The sequence below is a fragment of the Hemitrygon akajei genome, unplaced genomic scaffold (genome assembly GCF_048418815.1).
Source record: "Hemitrygon akajei unplaced genomic scaffold, sHemAka1.3 Scf000080, whole genome shotgun sequence".
Taxonomy (NCBI): Eukaryota; Metazoa; Chordata; class Chondrichthyes; order Myliobatiformes; family Dasyatidae; genus Hemitrygon; species Hemitrygon akajei.
This window is the reverse complement of record NW_027331966.1, coordinates 3,463,646-3,479,234: the sequence shown is the minus strand read 5'-3', so window position 1 is coordinate 3,479,234 and position 15,589 is coordinate 3,463,646. Positions and strand designations below refer to the sequence as shown.

The window sequence follows — 15,589 nt, the reverse complement described above, 5'->3', positions numbered from 1 at the left end:
CCCCCATTTCCAATTTTTCAGGAATCCATTTTTGAAAAAATTTTATTGGGTCTTCTCCTTCAATACCTTCTTTAAGTCCAACAATTTTAATATTGTTGCGTCTATTAAAATTTTCAAGTTTATCAATTTTTTCCACGAGTTGTTTTCTTTCTGATGTCCAGGCAATATTATCTATTTCCATTTCCTTCATTCTTCCATCCATGTCTTCCATTTTCATTTCCAAATCTGTAATTTTCTTTTCCATTTTTTCTTGTTTCTTTGTCATATTATCAAACATAGCCTCCATACTCATTATTTTTTCTTTCATTACTTTTTGGTTACTTTTAATTACTTTTAATGCATTTAATTTATGCATTATTTGCCTCAAAGTCTTTTGTATATTTTCAAAGGACTTCTCATCTCCGTCTTCACCTGATTTTTCCAGAGAGTCTGATTCTCTCTCAGAGTCGCTGTCACTTTCAGTTGAAGTCGCTGTTGGGATTTGTAGTTTTTGTTGTTCTCGTTTGCGCATGCTCGCTCCTTTACGCTTGCGCAGTTCTCGTTGATCTTTTCCTTTCGAAATGGCCGATGTTGCTGCAGTTTCCTGTTCCATTTCGCCAGTAGCGTGTTGTACCTGAGTCCGCGGTTCTTCGGTAGAAGTAGGCCTTGATTCTTTTCGAACTTCAGCTGTCTTCGCGGTAGTATTTTTCTTCGTCCTCTGTCTATGAGGCATAGCTTAAAACAATCCGGAGTAATTTATAAGTAACCTTATGAAAGCATTGGCTAATTTTTCTTCATTTAAGCATTGATTTATTGATTTTTTACGGGAGGGCTGGGTTCCAGCGTCTCGATCCTACGTCATCACGTGACGTCCCCGTAATGTTGCACATTGACGGACAAGTAAATTCATCACGTTGCATCTACCGCAGGATGTCAGTAAATCCTTATTGTTTCACACTATTGATTTAGAATTTCCTTCAGTTACTGTTTCTCTGTTAATGACTGAACCCAGGGAGGATGAGGCAGCAGCCCAGTGACTGCATCTGTTCTGAAGCTACTGGGGCCATGAACAGATATTTTCCTCCACATTCTCCATGTCTGTCTGTCTGCTCCACAATAAATTCATTGTTTTCCTTTTGTAGAAAGTCACTGAGCTGACAGAGAAGGGAAAACGGGCAGAGAGTTCCAGACTCTTCCTCAGGTTGGTGATGGGCAAAGGCTCCCGGGCCCGGAGGGCGATGTGGGAATCCTTTGTGATGTGGAGGACTGAGTTACCCAAGTTGGACAGAATTCTGAGGGAAATAAAGGAACTCGGTACGTTAAAAACATGCACTGAACACAAAGACATATTGAAGTAAACATTTTAGTTATTTTTGCTCTGTTTTCATGGACATTATTTTGACTTAAACAGGTCCTGATCCACTGGAATACATAGACATTGCCCAAGGGTTATCTGAGTTGCCCTCTCATCTGATAGGTGAGTGACGAAATGCACCGTTCAAACCACATCTTAAATGTTATACTGTGACTTGGCAGAATCTGGAAATGAAAATTCACCATTAATCATTCGCTTGAGTCTGGTTTCAGGTTAAAATTCAGATCATCTCTTTTTGCAGCCTGAATATTCTAAAATGTATTTTTCCAGCTGTTCCAGCTGTTAATGTGTTAATCCATCTGTTGGGTGTGCTGAACCCTTGACTCCAGTTTCTAATACTCTGGGAATCCCCAGACACCCCAGACAGGCTCCTGATACACTGTATGTCCCAGTCCAGGTGACTTTTCTATCTTCAGACCTTTCAGATACAGAAGCAACCTTCCCCTTCATAATTGCAGCTACACTCAATTCTGTCCGCGGATGCCCTTTACATTTTGGAATTCTGCTAGTGTTAATGTATTTAAGTAAACTACTTAAGAACTTTTTAAAAGCTATTATTAATGCTTTTTGAGAGGGTGATTTTAGATGCATATCATACTTTTACTGAGTTAAGTATTGTATGTAATTAGTTTTTGCTAAAATAAGTGTATGGGACATTGGAAAAAATGTTGAATTTCCCCATGGGGATGAATAAAGTATCTATCTATCTAGTGACTTCCACAGAGTTTGTCTAGAATGTCCTTCTCACCCGTTACTAAATCTACAATATCATTTTCCAGCGGTCCGATATCAACCCTCTCCCTTTTTTTCCACTCTTTATATATCTGGGAAAGAAAAACAAATCTTTGATATCCTCTCTCGGGTTATTGACAATAACCTCACATTTCCTGCACATTCAGGTATATCTTGGAGCATCTTTAACACAGTTGCCTCCAACACGACCCAAGCTGTAAATTCCAGGCATCTACCACCCTGTGAAAAAACGACCCAAACATGCTGTAAATTTACCCCATCTCACCGTAACCAAATGCCCTCTGGTATGAGTATGAGCTAAGTTGAAAGCAAAATGCAGGCTCTCTACCCAGACCTTATCTTATAAACTTCAGTCAGATCTCTATTCTAACTCCAGAGTAAACAAACCAAGTTTATTAAACCTCTGCTTGTCTCACATGCCACCGAATCCAGGCAGCATCCTGATGAACCTGTTCTGTACCCTCTCCAATCCTTCCCAGAGCTGGACCATCGGAAATGAATACAAATCTCCAGATGGTCCCTAAAACCATCAGAATTAGGAAGAGAATTAAGCTATTTGGCTCTGCGAATTTACTCCGCAATTCCTTTCAACCCTATTATCCTGCCTTCTATAAATGTTGACGCTCTTCCGAATCAGGAACATAGACCTGCATTTTAGTATACCCATTGACTTGTCTTCCTCAGCTGCCTATGACAATAATTTCAGATTCACCACACACCAGCGAAAGCAATTTCTCGCAATGTGGGTCCCCATCAGCCAGGACAATTCCCCACAGTTCCCAAGCATGTTAATATCCTGTATGAGCCTCCCATGTGGGATCTTGTCAAAGACTCGACCAATATCCAAGTAGACAATATCCATCTGTAACTTCATCCACCACCTTTGTCACCTCCTGGAGGAACTCAATCAAGTTAGTCAGACGCAAACCCCACCCAAAACCTTGCTGATGAACCCTCAAACATTCTCCCTTTCATACTCCCATGCAGCAGAAAATATAAAAAAACTGAAGGTATGTATCGCCAGCTTTAATTCTGCATTTATAAGACTATTGATTGGTCACCTATTATTTTATTACTGGCTGATAATAATAAGGCAATTTTATATATAAATTTGTAACATTGTGGATCTCATAAATAATAACCACTCATTTAGAAAACCACAATACTTACAGAAGAGCAGAAAGAATACCATTAGGGTATGAACGGATTTAAGGAACAACTGATAATAGATTATGTAATTCTATATCAAACCCTCAGGAAAGCAGAAATCTTTCAATGTTATATTGTATCAAAGACATTTGATTCCCTCCCTCGCAGGGTTAAGAGAAGTTCCAAATATATATAAGATTCATCCAATACTTGTGAAATTACAACATCTAATAAAACATTGGCGTACAAGAATCACCTTATTAACAACCACAAAGGAACAACCACCGTTATAAAAATAAATGTAGGGATTTTGCAGTGTAACTCACGAAGCCCACAATGGTTTTGCCTGGCTTTAAACCCGCTCATAATTTACAGAAACGGACAAACCTCACGTTTCAAATCAGAAAAGAAAATCGAATTATACCTTGACACAGCTGTACATTGATGTTTTGAAATTATTTACTCTTGCATCAGTAAAGCTAAAACAAATAATTCAAATAATGGAACTAATCTCCAAAGATATAAACATGAAATTTAAGCTAGAAAACTACAGAACATGAAACATAAAGAGAGGTGCAACAGAGCCGGTAGAATATCAAACAGAGCATCAGGATTCAAGGCAACTGATGGATGAATATGAAACATATATTTAGAATATCAATAAGCAAAGAAAATAGGTCATCGTGTGATGAAGGAAAATCTTTCAACAAAATTTACTTCAAGGCCGAGGAAACGTTGAATTTACTGCGAGTCTGAAGGAAAGGTGAATTTATATCAAGGCTGAAGGAAATCTGCAAAACAGAGCTGAACAGTAAAAATATAACAAAGGTACTAAACTCTCCCTATGCCCATATTGACGTATTCTTCTGGTATGAAATGGATCTGGAAAATATGCAAAGAAAACTAAGAACTTAAATAACAATTTTTAGAAAACACCATGTGCACTGGTGCACACTTAGATTGATATGGACGAGGACAGTATGAATATAATGAATAACAGATCTAAAACAAACGGCACAACAGTAAGAAAAAAAAATTCAGGATCAGGGTTAATATCACGGAGATAAGTTGTGAAAAGTGTTTTTCTGCGCCAACAGCACAAATGTAGTATATGTATACAATTGTAGAAGTAGAATTGTATCAGCTTGAATTAATGAGTCTGATGGCCTGGTGGAAGAACCTGTCCCGGAGCCTGCTGGTCCTGGCTTTTATGCTGCGGTACAGTTTCCCAGATGGTAGCAGATGGAACAGTTTGTGTTTTGTGAGACTTGGGTCCAGAATGATCCTTTGGGCCCTTTTTACCCCGTGTCTGTAACGTTCTGAATAGTAGGAAATTCACATCTAGAGACGCACTGGGCTGTCCGCAGCAGTCTCTGCAGAGTCCTGCAATTAAGGGAGGTACAGTTTCCATACCAGGGCATGATGCAGCTAGTCAGGATGCTCCCAATTGTGTCCCTGTAGTAAATCTTTAGCATTTGGGGGCCTATACTAAATGTCCTCAACCATCTGAGGTGAAAGAGGAGCTGTTGTGCCTTTTTTCACCACACAGCTGGTGTGTACAGACCACGTGAGGTCCTCAGTGATGTGGATGCCGAGGAACTTAAAGCTGTTCACCCTCTCAACCCCAGATCCATTGGTGTCAATGGGGGTTATCCTCTCTCCATTCCTCTTGTCTTTGCGACATTGCAACCAGCTCCTTTGTTTTTGCGACATTGAGGGAGAAGTTGTTTTCTTGACACCACTGTGTCAGGGTGATGACTTCTTCTATGCAGGCTACCTCGTTTTTAATTGAGATTTGGCCAATCAATGTAGTATCATCAACAAACTTAATTAGCAGATTGGAGCTGTGGGTGGTAACACAGTCATTGGTATATAGAGAGTAAAGGAGGGAACAGGACATAGCCCTGATGGGCACCTGTGTTGAGTGTCAGAGGGGCAGAGGTGAGGGAGACCCCTCTTACGACCTGCCGGTGATATGACAGGAACTCCACGATCCAGCTGCACAAAGCAGGGTCAAGGCCGAGGTCTCTTGAGTTTCATGTCGAGCCTGGAGGGAAATGATGGTGTCGAATGCTCAACTCTAGTCCGAGAACAGCATTCTGACATAAGCATCCCTCTTCTCCAGATGTTTAAAGACAGTGTGCAGAGCAGTGACTATTGTGTCATCTGTCGATCGGTTATGTCGGTAGTTGAATTGTAGAGGGTCCAGTGTGGGTGACAGCGTGCTGCAGATGTTGTCCATGAACAGCCTCTCAGAGCATTTGCTTATTATTGAGGTGAGTGCGGCAGAACACCAGACGTTCAGGCATGTTGCCTTAGTCGTTTTAGGTACAGGAACAATGGTAGACGATTTGAAGCAGGAGGGCACTCTAAACCTGGAGAGGGAGAGATTAAAAGTATCCGTAAGCACACCTGCCAGTTGTGCCGTGCAAATCCCAAGCACACGGCCTGGGATGCCGTCCGGTCCCGAGCCTTGCGACTGTCCACTCGTTGGAAACACCTGCGTACTCCAGACTCAGAGATGACCAATGTGCATGTCGCATCGGCAGCTCTCCTCGGCGGTTCAGTGTTGGCGATATCGAACCAAGTGTAAAACAGATTCAGCTCATCGGGGAGAGAGATGGCAATGTTGGCAGCACCACTGTGCTTAGCTTTGAAGTCCGCGATGGTGTGCAGACCTTGCCATAAGCTGTGTGTGTTGTTGGTGGAGAGTTGTGCCTGAATCCTGTCTCGGTATTGTCGTTTCACTGTCTGGGATGACTTTGCACAGATCGGAGCTGAATTCCTTGAGCTCCTGCTGATCACCAGCATTGTAAGGTGTCGGTCACGTGGCAAGTGCTATTCACACGGAACTGTTGATCCAAATTTTGTAGTTTGGGCAGTCCTGACCGATTTCTGGTGGAGAACATCCCCCCTCTGTGATAATAACACACAGCTGAGGAAGTTGTGATTACAGAGCTGTGATAATAAGAGCCGTGACTCCCTCAGCAGACAGAAAGGTTTACACAGCAGCACCAGGTACTCCAGATCTGGGGAACAAAAGGATTTGAGGGAATGGACATTCCAGGGTTCCATTAAGCATTAATGACCAGGAAGCATTGTGTGTGTGTGTGTGTGTGTGTGTGTGTGTGTGTGTGTGTGTGTGTGTGTGTGTGTGTGTGTGTGTGTGTGTGTGTGTGTGTGTGTGTGTGTGTGTGTGTGTGTGTGTGTGTGTGCGCGCGCGCGCGCGCGCGCGTACTGGATGACAGCATGGTCGTTGGTGACTGTCAGGGCCAATGCTGGATCTGCGGACCTGGGAGCAGTTTGAACACGGGACAGCTGGGATGCAGGCGCTTGGGTAGTTGGATCCTTCTTGCATCTCATTTTCTTTTCGGCAGTCGCTCTTCTGGGTTCCTCAGAATTCTTCTCTTCTCCGTGGATCAGCAGCTGCCACTCGTTGACCTCCATATTTGCCTGAGAGAGCTGCTATTTAATTTGGTCCTTGTACCTCTTGTGCGGAACACCATGATCTCTCTTACCTTGGGAGAGTTCTCCGTAGGGTACTGATTTTTGTAACGAGTTCTCCATGCGAGGCCATGTCCTGTCCAGTGGAGCTGTCTGAGCAGCAAAATGGCTTCAGGCTTGGAAGTTGAGCATATAGAGTTATGCATGTCTGCGTGATTATATGAAATGTTAAATTAAATAAGTTGTGCAAAAATAGAAATAAAAAAAGAGATTAGTGAGGCACTATCTATGGGTACAATGCCCATTCAGAAACTGGATGGCCCAGGAGAAGTTGTTCCTGAATCGTTTAGTGTGCACCTTACTCCGATCCTGTGCAGTAGACCCCGTGAACCAGACGGTGATGCAGCCAGTTACAATGCTCTCCAAGTTACACCTGTAGAAATATTCGAGTGACGTTGGAAACTCCTGATGAAATATAGCCACTGTTGTGCCTTCTTTGTAGCTGCATGGATATATTTGGTTCAGGTTAGATACTCGGAGATATTGACAGCCAGGAATTTGAAACAGCTCACTCTTTCCACATCAGATCCCTCGATGAGGACTTGTGTGTTGTGTTTCCTCATCTTGCCTTTTCTGAAATCCACAATTAGCTCTAAGGATATATTTTCACCAACGCAAGCAGGATTCAGCACTCCGTACAGGCATATGCAATTCTGATAAAGGGTACACATCACTGAACGGAAATGAAAACCTAACCCATAAAAATAAAGAAACTATCATAATGGTAGAAAATGTTAACCAGTGGAAGAGTCTGACTCTCCATGGAAGACGTCCCCATGATCTGAGCCGACTAGATGTCAACAAGGAAGCGTCGATCGCCTGGCTCAGAGTTGGAGACCTTTTCCCAGAAACAGAAGAGATCATTGAAACAATACAGGTCAAGGTTGTTAACACATGTAGTTATTAATAATACAGAATAAAAGACCAATAGGTTCAAGACGATAAAGCTGAGAATTACAGGAGAAACCAGACACAATCCAACACTTTACAGGATCTTGCTGTAGTTTAACTGAATCTCATGACCTGCACAAGCACTATCAAATGGTGGACAACATTCCCAAAAATCTCGCTTAAACGACAACTGATGAAAAACACCATAACTTGCTATAAGTACAAACCAGCTCCACTTTTACAGTTAGAGTCCTTCATATCATATTGCGACTGATCATTATTTCAGATAGGATAATCCATGATAACCGTTCGGATATAATTTTACAGAACAAACAAGTAAAAACAACTTTTTGAATATATATAGCCATTCCAAACACAACTTACAAAAATGAATTAGTGAAAAACACCAGAAATATGCTGAATTAAAAGGGGAGATTGAAAGACTATGGAACAAGAACAGGGTATTCATTATCCCAATCGTAATATTGATAACTGGTATCATCCGAAAGGCTTTACACAATAGTATTAATAAATTAGGCCCACACGGGAATACTTGTGTAAATCTTCAAAAACCCACAATACTATACACCACGAGAATAGTCTGAAATTTCCTATCAATTCAATCATGAATGTGCTTGGCTATGCCCGTACCTCCAGTTTTACCAGTTTAGGCTAAGAAAATAATAATAACAACAACAACAACTCCTCAAACCGCATCGCAACGGGATAAAGTGCCAACTAGAAAATAAAAGACAAAATGCTTTCAGTCATAATATACACCTCAGGATTCTGCACAGTACTGTACTTTTAGGTGTTGAATTATACAGTTTACGAGCATAGTTTCAAAAACAAAATCCTGACCTCCCAATGTTCCTTTGGCCTTCTACCTTACTGTCTGCCTGCACTGCATTTTCTCGGCAACTGAAACACTGTTTCCCTGAACTATTCTGTTTAATTTTTCCTTGTACGACCTCATTGCATCGATGTGATGTAATGATCTATTTGGGTCGCATCCAGAAAAGTTTTCCATTTTACTGTGGTGCATGTGTCAATAATACAGCGCCCCTTGGTTGCTTAAAATTGTTTTACTGGGGGTTGGTAGTGGGGATGAGCTGCCACGAACTATGAAATACTCCCAGTGGCGTGCGACTAAAATAGCCTCTGGCAACAAAGTCCAGCTAGGGCCTTCACGTGTGGTTTAGCCACTAAGCCCAGTGGAAGCATTTATTCTGAATGGTGCCTTACAGCCAGTCACTTTGGGCAGATGAGGCTCATCGGCCGTGATTGGCAGCTCACCCAGGAGCAGGAAAACTCTGATCTCAAAACTCCGCTGCCTTGCAACTGTACCCCTCATGTGGAAGAGTTTGGGAGTAAACCCAGTAGGAAAAGCCTGGAGCTGGAGCCCCTAAGTTAGTGTTAAACAGTGTTCAACGCAGACTGGCATATCCTGCGACACCTCTGGTCCCAAGCTGTGTCAGTCTCTGCCGTTCTGTCGTGTTCATCAGATGCATGGAGAGAGGGAGCTTGCTACATCGGCAGAAGCTTCCTCTCCATATCGGAGTGTCCCGGCTTGCAGGGGTAGGACATCCATGGCTGACTCTGACAGACGGAGGCCTTATAAGAGAGCACCCCACACCCCCACAGCAAGACTGATGAGTAGCATTTGCCAAGACTTCACCACCCTCTCCCACAAACACGATGTACATCACTGAGACAGACGCTTGTGGCTTCTTCCATTAACGGAGATTCTATCTTTCCACAAATCCTCCATCACTGCGATTGAAAACTAGCCATTTTCTTTCTTGTCGTTCCGATGGGTTATTGATCCGCAATTTCACTGTGATTCTCACCCAGACTCTGCCCGACTTGAGTATTTCCCGCATATTCTGCTCCTGTTTTGATGCAAGAGCAGTGGACACCTGTGACTCCCCAGTGTGCAGCTTTGCCAAAATGCACAGTGTCCTGCTCTCCATATTTCCACACAAGATCAGCATTAACATTATCTGTTAATGATGCAAGCAATGCTTTAAATATAGTGAAATGTTGCTTTAACGGAAGTGCAGTCAGGATTGGAATAGGATATCAGGGGTATCTTCACCATCACAAGTAATGAGTACCAGAATATGAGAATTGGACATTTTCTGGGACATTCATCGCTGTTAATTCCAGTGTCTGTGAACAGAAATGTACTTCCTGTCCTAATATCCATAGAAGCATTGAATTAATTCATGTAATCTCAAACACAGAATATTGGAATGCATTTAGAAATTTCTTTGTCCGTTGAACTATTTAATATTTTGACTACGTTCTCTGTTCCCATGGAAGATGTTCAACAGAAACACAAGGAGAATCTGCGGGCACAAACTGAAACACTGAGAGTGAACACGATCCTGATGAGGGAGAAGGTGAAGGTTTTCCATCTGGTTGATCGATACGCTGAGCTCACGGTCATTTCTACTGTTCGAGATCGGACACTGGTGGAACATGAGCTGCTGGTAAGAGGCAGAGACAACGAGGAGTGGAGAGAGAAACATCTCCGTGGAAAGCTGGAAAAAATCCGGACTGATCAGTTGTTCCAGAGCAGCTTTTCCCGGAGTAAATCCAAATCTGGGAGTTCGGCAGCAGTGGCCGGAGTCCCGGGGATCGGGAAAACAACAATGGTACAAAAGATTGTTTATGATTGGGCCACGGGGAAAATATACCAACAATTCCAGTTTGTCTTCAGTTTCAAATTCCGGGATTTAAACACCATTAACTGCAGAATAAACCTGAAGGAACTGATTCTGGATCAGTATCCTTACTTTGGGAATATCCTGAGAGAGGTCTGGAAGAACCCAAAGAGATTGCTGTTTATATTCGATGGTCTGGATGAATTCAATGACACAATTGATTTTGCTGACAGTTGGAGAGATACAGAACATCGGTCCACATGCTCAGATCCTGAATTCAAATGCAAGGTGTCTGATATTGTGTACAGCTTAATCCAGGGCAAGATGCTCCCAGGGTGTTCAGTGCTAGTGACCACCCGTCCTACTGTGTTACATTTATTGGAAAAGGCTAAGATCAGTGTCTGGGCTGAACTCCTGGGATTTGTCGGTGAGGAACGGAAGGAATATTTCTTCAGGCACTTTGAAGATCAGACGGTGGCAGCAGCTGTTTTCAAACACGTGAAGGAGAACGAGATACTGTACACCATGAGCTACAACCCCTCCTACTGCTGGATCCTCGCTCTGGCACTGGGCCCCTTCTTCACACAAAGAGTCAGGGACCCGCAGCGAGTTCCCAAGACCATCACCCAACTGTACTCCTACTATATTTACAACATCCTGAAAACCCACACCCGTGAGATTGAGAACCCCCGTGATGTGTTACTCAGGGTTGGTCAGATGGCCTTCAGAGGAGTGTCCGAGAAGAAGATTGTGTTTACAGATGGAGATTTGATCAAGTACAATCTGCAGCCTTCCCAGTTCCTGTCCGGGTTCCTGATGGAGCTTTTGGAGAGAGAGGATTCTGCCCGGAGCGTGGTGTACACATTCCCACACCTCACTATCCAAGAGTTTGTAGCTGCAGTCACACAATTCCTGATCCCAGATGGCAGAGATATTATGAAACTCCTCACTGAAACCCACAACATGACAGATGGGCGATTTGAGGTATTTCTCCGTTTTGTTGCTGGTCTTTCCTCCCCAATGACAGCTCGGTGCCTGGAGGAGTTTCTGGGTCCATTTCCTCATGAAACAACCTGCCGGGTGATTGACTGGGTGAAGGAGGAGGTTAAACGCCAGATTGGAAACACAATGAGTAAAGCTGGTAAAAGGAGATTCCTGAACACATTGCACTACCTGTTTGAGTCTCAGAATCGTGGACTGGCTCAGGCTGCACTGGGATCTGTGGAAACACTTTCATTCAGTGGAATGACACTGACCCCGATTGACTGCGCGGTCCTGTCTCATGTCATCGGACTCTGTGATACAATAAAACACCTCAAACTGGAGGACTGCCACATTCAGTGTGAAGGAATCCAGCGTCTGGGACCCGAGCTGCACAAGTGCCAGGAGTTGAGGTAACTTGATTTATCTCTCACTCTGAACTGTGGAACTGTTCCATTGCGTTATTTCAATGTAATGGAATTTGGGTTAAACTTTAGTAAATCAGATTGTGAAGAATTGTGACAAATGCCCAGGGGATCGGTCAGTAATATCTCAAGGACGGGAGGGTTCTGTGGTTCCTTGTGAAGGGATGTTGGAGACTTCATCAGATCAGTGACACCCAGACCGACACTGACTGCAGCAGGTAGGTCAGAAATTCACACTCCCTTCCCGGTTAGGGACAAGAGACCGTCAGCAGACTGATCCAGTCAGAGGGAGAGAAATACAATTGTCAGATTGTCCTCACCTGCCCCTCCCCGTGTATGACTTTGCTCACTACCAGATACGCAGAGAGAGAGGGCGCATTTCCTCTGGGCCTCTGTTCAGACCCAACACACAAGTACAAAAATTATCTGCATCCTATCGTCTCGTAGGATTACCGTTTAACCTTGGAATCCTGTGGGATCTCTCTTCTCAATCCCGCTTCCTCCTGTGGGATCTCCCTTCTCCATGCCCTTTCGTCCTGTGGGATCTCTCTTCCCCATCTCCCTTCCTCCTGTGGGATCTCAATTGCCCATCCCCTTTCCCCCTGTGAGTTTTCTCTTCCCTATGCCCCTTCCTCTGCGGGACCTCTCTTCAATTCCACTTTCCACCTGAGTGAACTCTCCTCCCCATCCCCCTTCATAGAATCATAAAATCATAAAACACAAGCGCACAGAAAACAAGCCATTCGGCCCTTCTGCTCTGTGCCAAAACTTTATTCCACTAGTCCCATTGACCTGCACGCAGTCCATAACCCTCCAGACCTCTCCTATCCATGCATCTATCCAATTTATTCTTAAAGCTTAAGAGTGAGTCCGCATTTTTTACATCAAATGACAGCTCGTCCACACTCTCACCACTCTCTTAGTGATGAATTTCCTCCTAAACCTTTCCCCTTTCACCCTGAAGCCAAGTCCTCCTGGAATCTATCTCTCCTAATCTATGTGGAAAGAGCCCATTCGCACCTACCCTGTCGATACCCCTCAGAGTTTTGTAACCTTCTATCAAATCTCCCCTCATTCTTCTGGGCTTCAAGGAATAAAGTCCTAACCTGTTCAATCTTTCCTTGTAACTCAACTCCTGAAGACCCGGCAACATCCTAGTAAATCTTCTCTGCACTCTTTCAATCCCAGTGATATCCTTCCTATAGTTCAGTGACCAGAACTGCACACAATACTCCATATTTGGCCTTACCAATGTCCTATACAACCTCACCATAACATCCCAACTCCTACACTCAGTACTTTGATTTATGAATTCCAGGATGCCAAAAGCCTTCTTTACAACCCTGTCTACCTGTGACGTCACTTTCAGGGAATTATGCATCTGAACTCCCAGATCCTTTTGTTCCTCCGCACTCCTCAGTGCCCTACCATTTACTGTGTATGTCCTACCTTGATTTGTCCTTCCAAAATACAATACCTCACACTTGTCTGCATTAAAGTGGTGACTAGTGGTGTGCCTCAGGGATCTGTACTGGGTCCAATGTAGTTTGTCGTTTGCATTAATGATCTGGGTGATGGAATGGTAAATTCGATTAGTAAGTATGCAGATAATACTAAGATAGGTGGCGTTGTGAATAATGAAGGTTTCAAAGCTTGTTGTTCAAAGATTTAGGCCAGTTAGAAGAGTGGGCTGAACGATGGCAGATGGAGTTTAATGCTGATAAGTGTAAGCTGCTATATTTTGGTAGGAATAATTCAAATAGGACATACATGGTAAATGGTAGGGCATTGAGGAATGCAGTAGAACTGAGTGACCCAGGAATAATGGTGCGTAGTTCCCTGAAGGTGGAATCTCATGTGGATAGGGTGTTGAAGAAAGCTTTTGGTATGCTGGCCTTTATAAATCAGAGCATTGAGTATAGGAGTTGGAATGTAATGTTAAAATTGTACAAGGCATTGGTAAGGCCAAATTTGGAGTATTGTGTACAGTTCTGGTCACCGAATTATAGGAAAGATGTCAACAAAATAGAAAGAGTACAGAGGAGATTTACTAGAATGTTACCTGGGTTTCAGCACTTAAGTTACGGAGAAAGGTTGAACAAGTTAGGTCTTTATTCTTTGGAGCGTAGAAGGTTGAGGAGAGACTTGATAGAGGTATTTAAAATTATGAGGGGGATACTCAGTTGACGTGGATAGTTTTTTTCAATTGAGAGTAAGGGAGGTTAGAACAAGAGGGAATGAATTGAGAGTGAAGGACCAAAAGTTTAGGGGTAATACGAGGGGGAACTTCTTTATTCAGAGAATGGTAGCTGTGTGGAACGAGCTTCCAGTAGAAGTGGTAGAGGCAGTTTCGATTTTGTCATTTACAAAAAAAATTGGATAGGTATATGGACAGGAAAGGAATGGAATGGAGGGTTAAGGGCTGAGTGCAGGTAGATGGGACTAGGTGAGAGTAAGCATTCGACATGGACTAGGGCCGAGATGGCCTGTTTCCGTGCTGTATATGGTTATATGTCATATGTTATAAATTCCATCTGCCATTTTCTGGCCCATTTTTCCAATTGGTCCAGATCCCTCTGCAAGCTTTGAAAGCCTTCCTCGCTGTCCAAAACGCCTCCATCTTAGTGTCATCAGCAAATTGCTGATCCAATTTATCACATTATCATCTAGATCTTTGATATAGACAACAAACAATGGTCCCAGCACCGATCCCTGAGACACACCACTAGTCACAGGCCTTTGTCTGAGAAGCAATCATCCACTACCACTCTCTGTCTTCTCCCACCCAGCCAATTCAAATCCAGTTTACAACATCTCCATGGATACCTAGTGTCTGGACCTTTAGAACTAACCTCTTATGTGGGACCTTGTCAAAGCCCTTACAAAGGTCCATGTAGACAACATCCACAGCCTTTCCTTCATATGCATTCTTGGAAACTTCCTTGAAAAACACTACAGGATTCATTAAACATGATCTGCCATGAACAAAGCCATGATGACTATCTTTAATCAGCCCTTGGCTGTCCAAATCTGTGTATATCCGATCTCTCAGAACACCTTCCGCTAATTTACCTACTATTGATGTCAGGCTCACCGGCCTGTAATTAGCTGGTGTACTTTTGGAGCCTTTTTCCAACAATGGAACAACATGAGCTACCCTCCAATCCTCCAGCACCGCACCCGTGGCTAAGGACATTTTAAATATTTCTGCCAAGGCCCCTGCAATTTCTACACTAGTCTCTCTCAAGGTCCAAGAAAATATCATGTCAGGCCCCGGGGGACTTATCTACCTTTATTCACTGTAAGGCAGCAAGCAGCTCCTCCTCTTTAATCTCTATACGTTCAATGACACTCCTGCTTGTTTCCCTTAATTCCATATCCGCTATGCCAGTTTCCTGAGTAAATACTGACACAAAAAAACTTTAAGATCTCCCCCATCTCGCGAGGCTCCACACATAGACGACCACTCTGATCTTCAAGTGGAACAATTATGTCCTTTACTATCCTTGTACTCTTAATATACTGGTAGAAACCCTTCGGGTTTACCTTCACATTATCTGCCAAAACAACCTCATGTCTTCTTTTTGCCTTCCTAATTTCCTTCTTTCGTAATCCCTTACATTCTCTATGCTCTTCAAGTACCTAATTTGTCCCTTGTTACCTATACCTACTAAACACCTACTTAACCAGATCGCCAATATCCCTTGAAAACCAAGGTTCCCTATCCCTGTTAACTTTGCCTTTAATCCTGGCAGGAACATGCAAACTCTGCACTCTCAAAATTTTACCCTTGAAAGCGTTCCACTTACTGAACACATCCCTGCCAGAAAACAACTTAACCCAATCCACTTTTCCCAGATCCT

At 43.2% G+C, this 15,589-nt stretch overlaps 1 protein-coding gene across 1 annotated transcript in view; it reads left to right on the top strand.

Moving 5' to 3' along the window:
* Positions 1-15,589, top strand: part of LOC140722539 (NACHT, LRR and PYD domains-containing protein 3-like) — a 333,835-nt gene that overhangs the window by 308,846 nt on the left and 9,400 nt on the right. Inside the window, exons 6-8 of the mRNA XM_073037250.1 lie at positions 1,122-1,293; positions 1,391-1,456; positions 9,977-11,714. Coding sequence (XP_072893351.1) covers positions 1,122-1,293; positions 1,391-1,456; positions 9,977-11,714 — 1,976 coding nt within the window. The remainder of the gene's footprint in view (positions 1-1,121; positions 1,294-1,390; positions 1,457-9,976; positions 11,715-15,589) is intronic.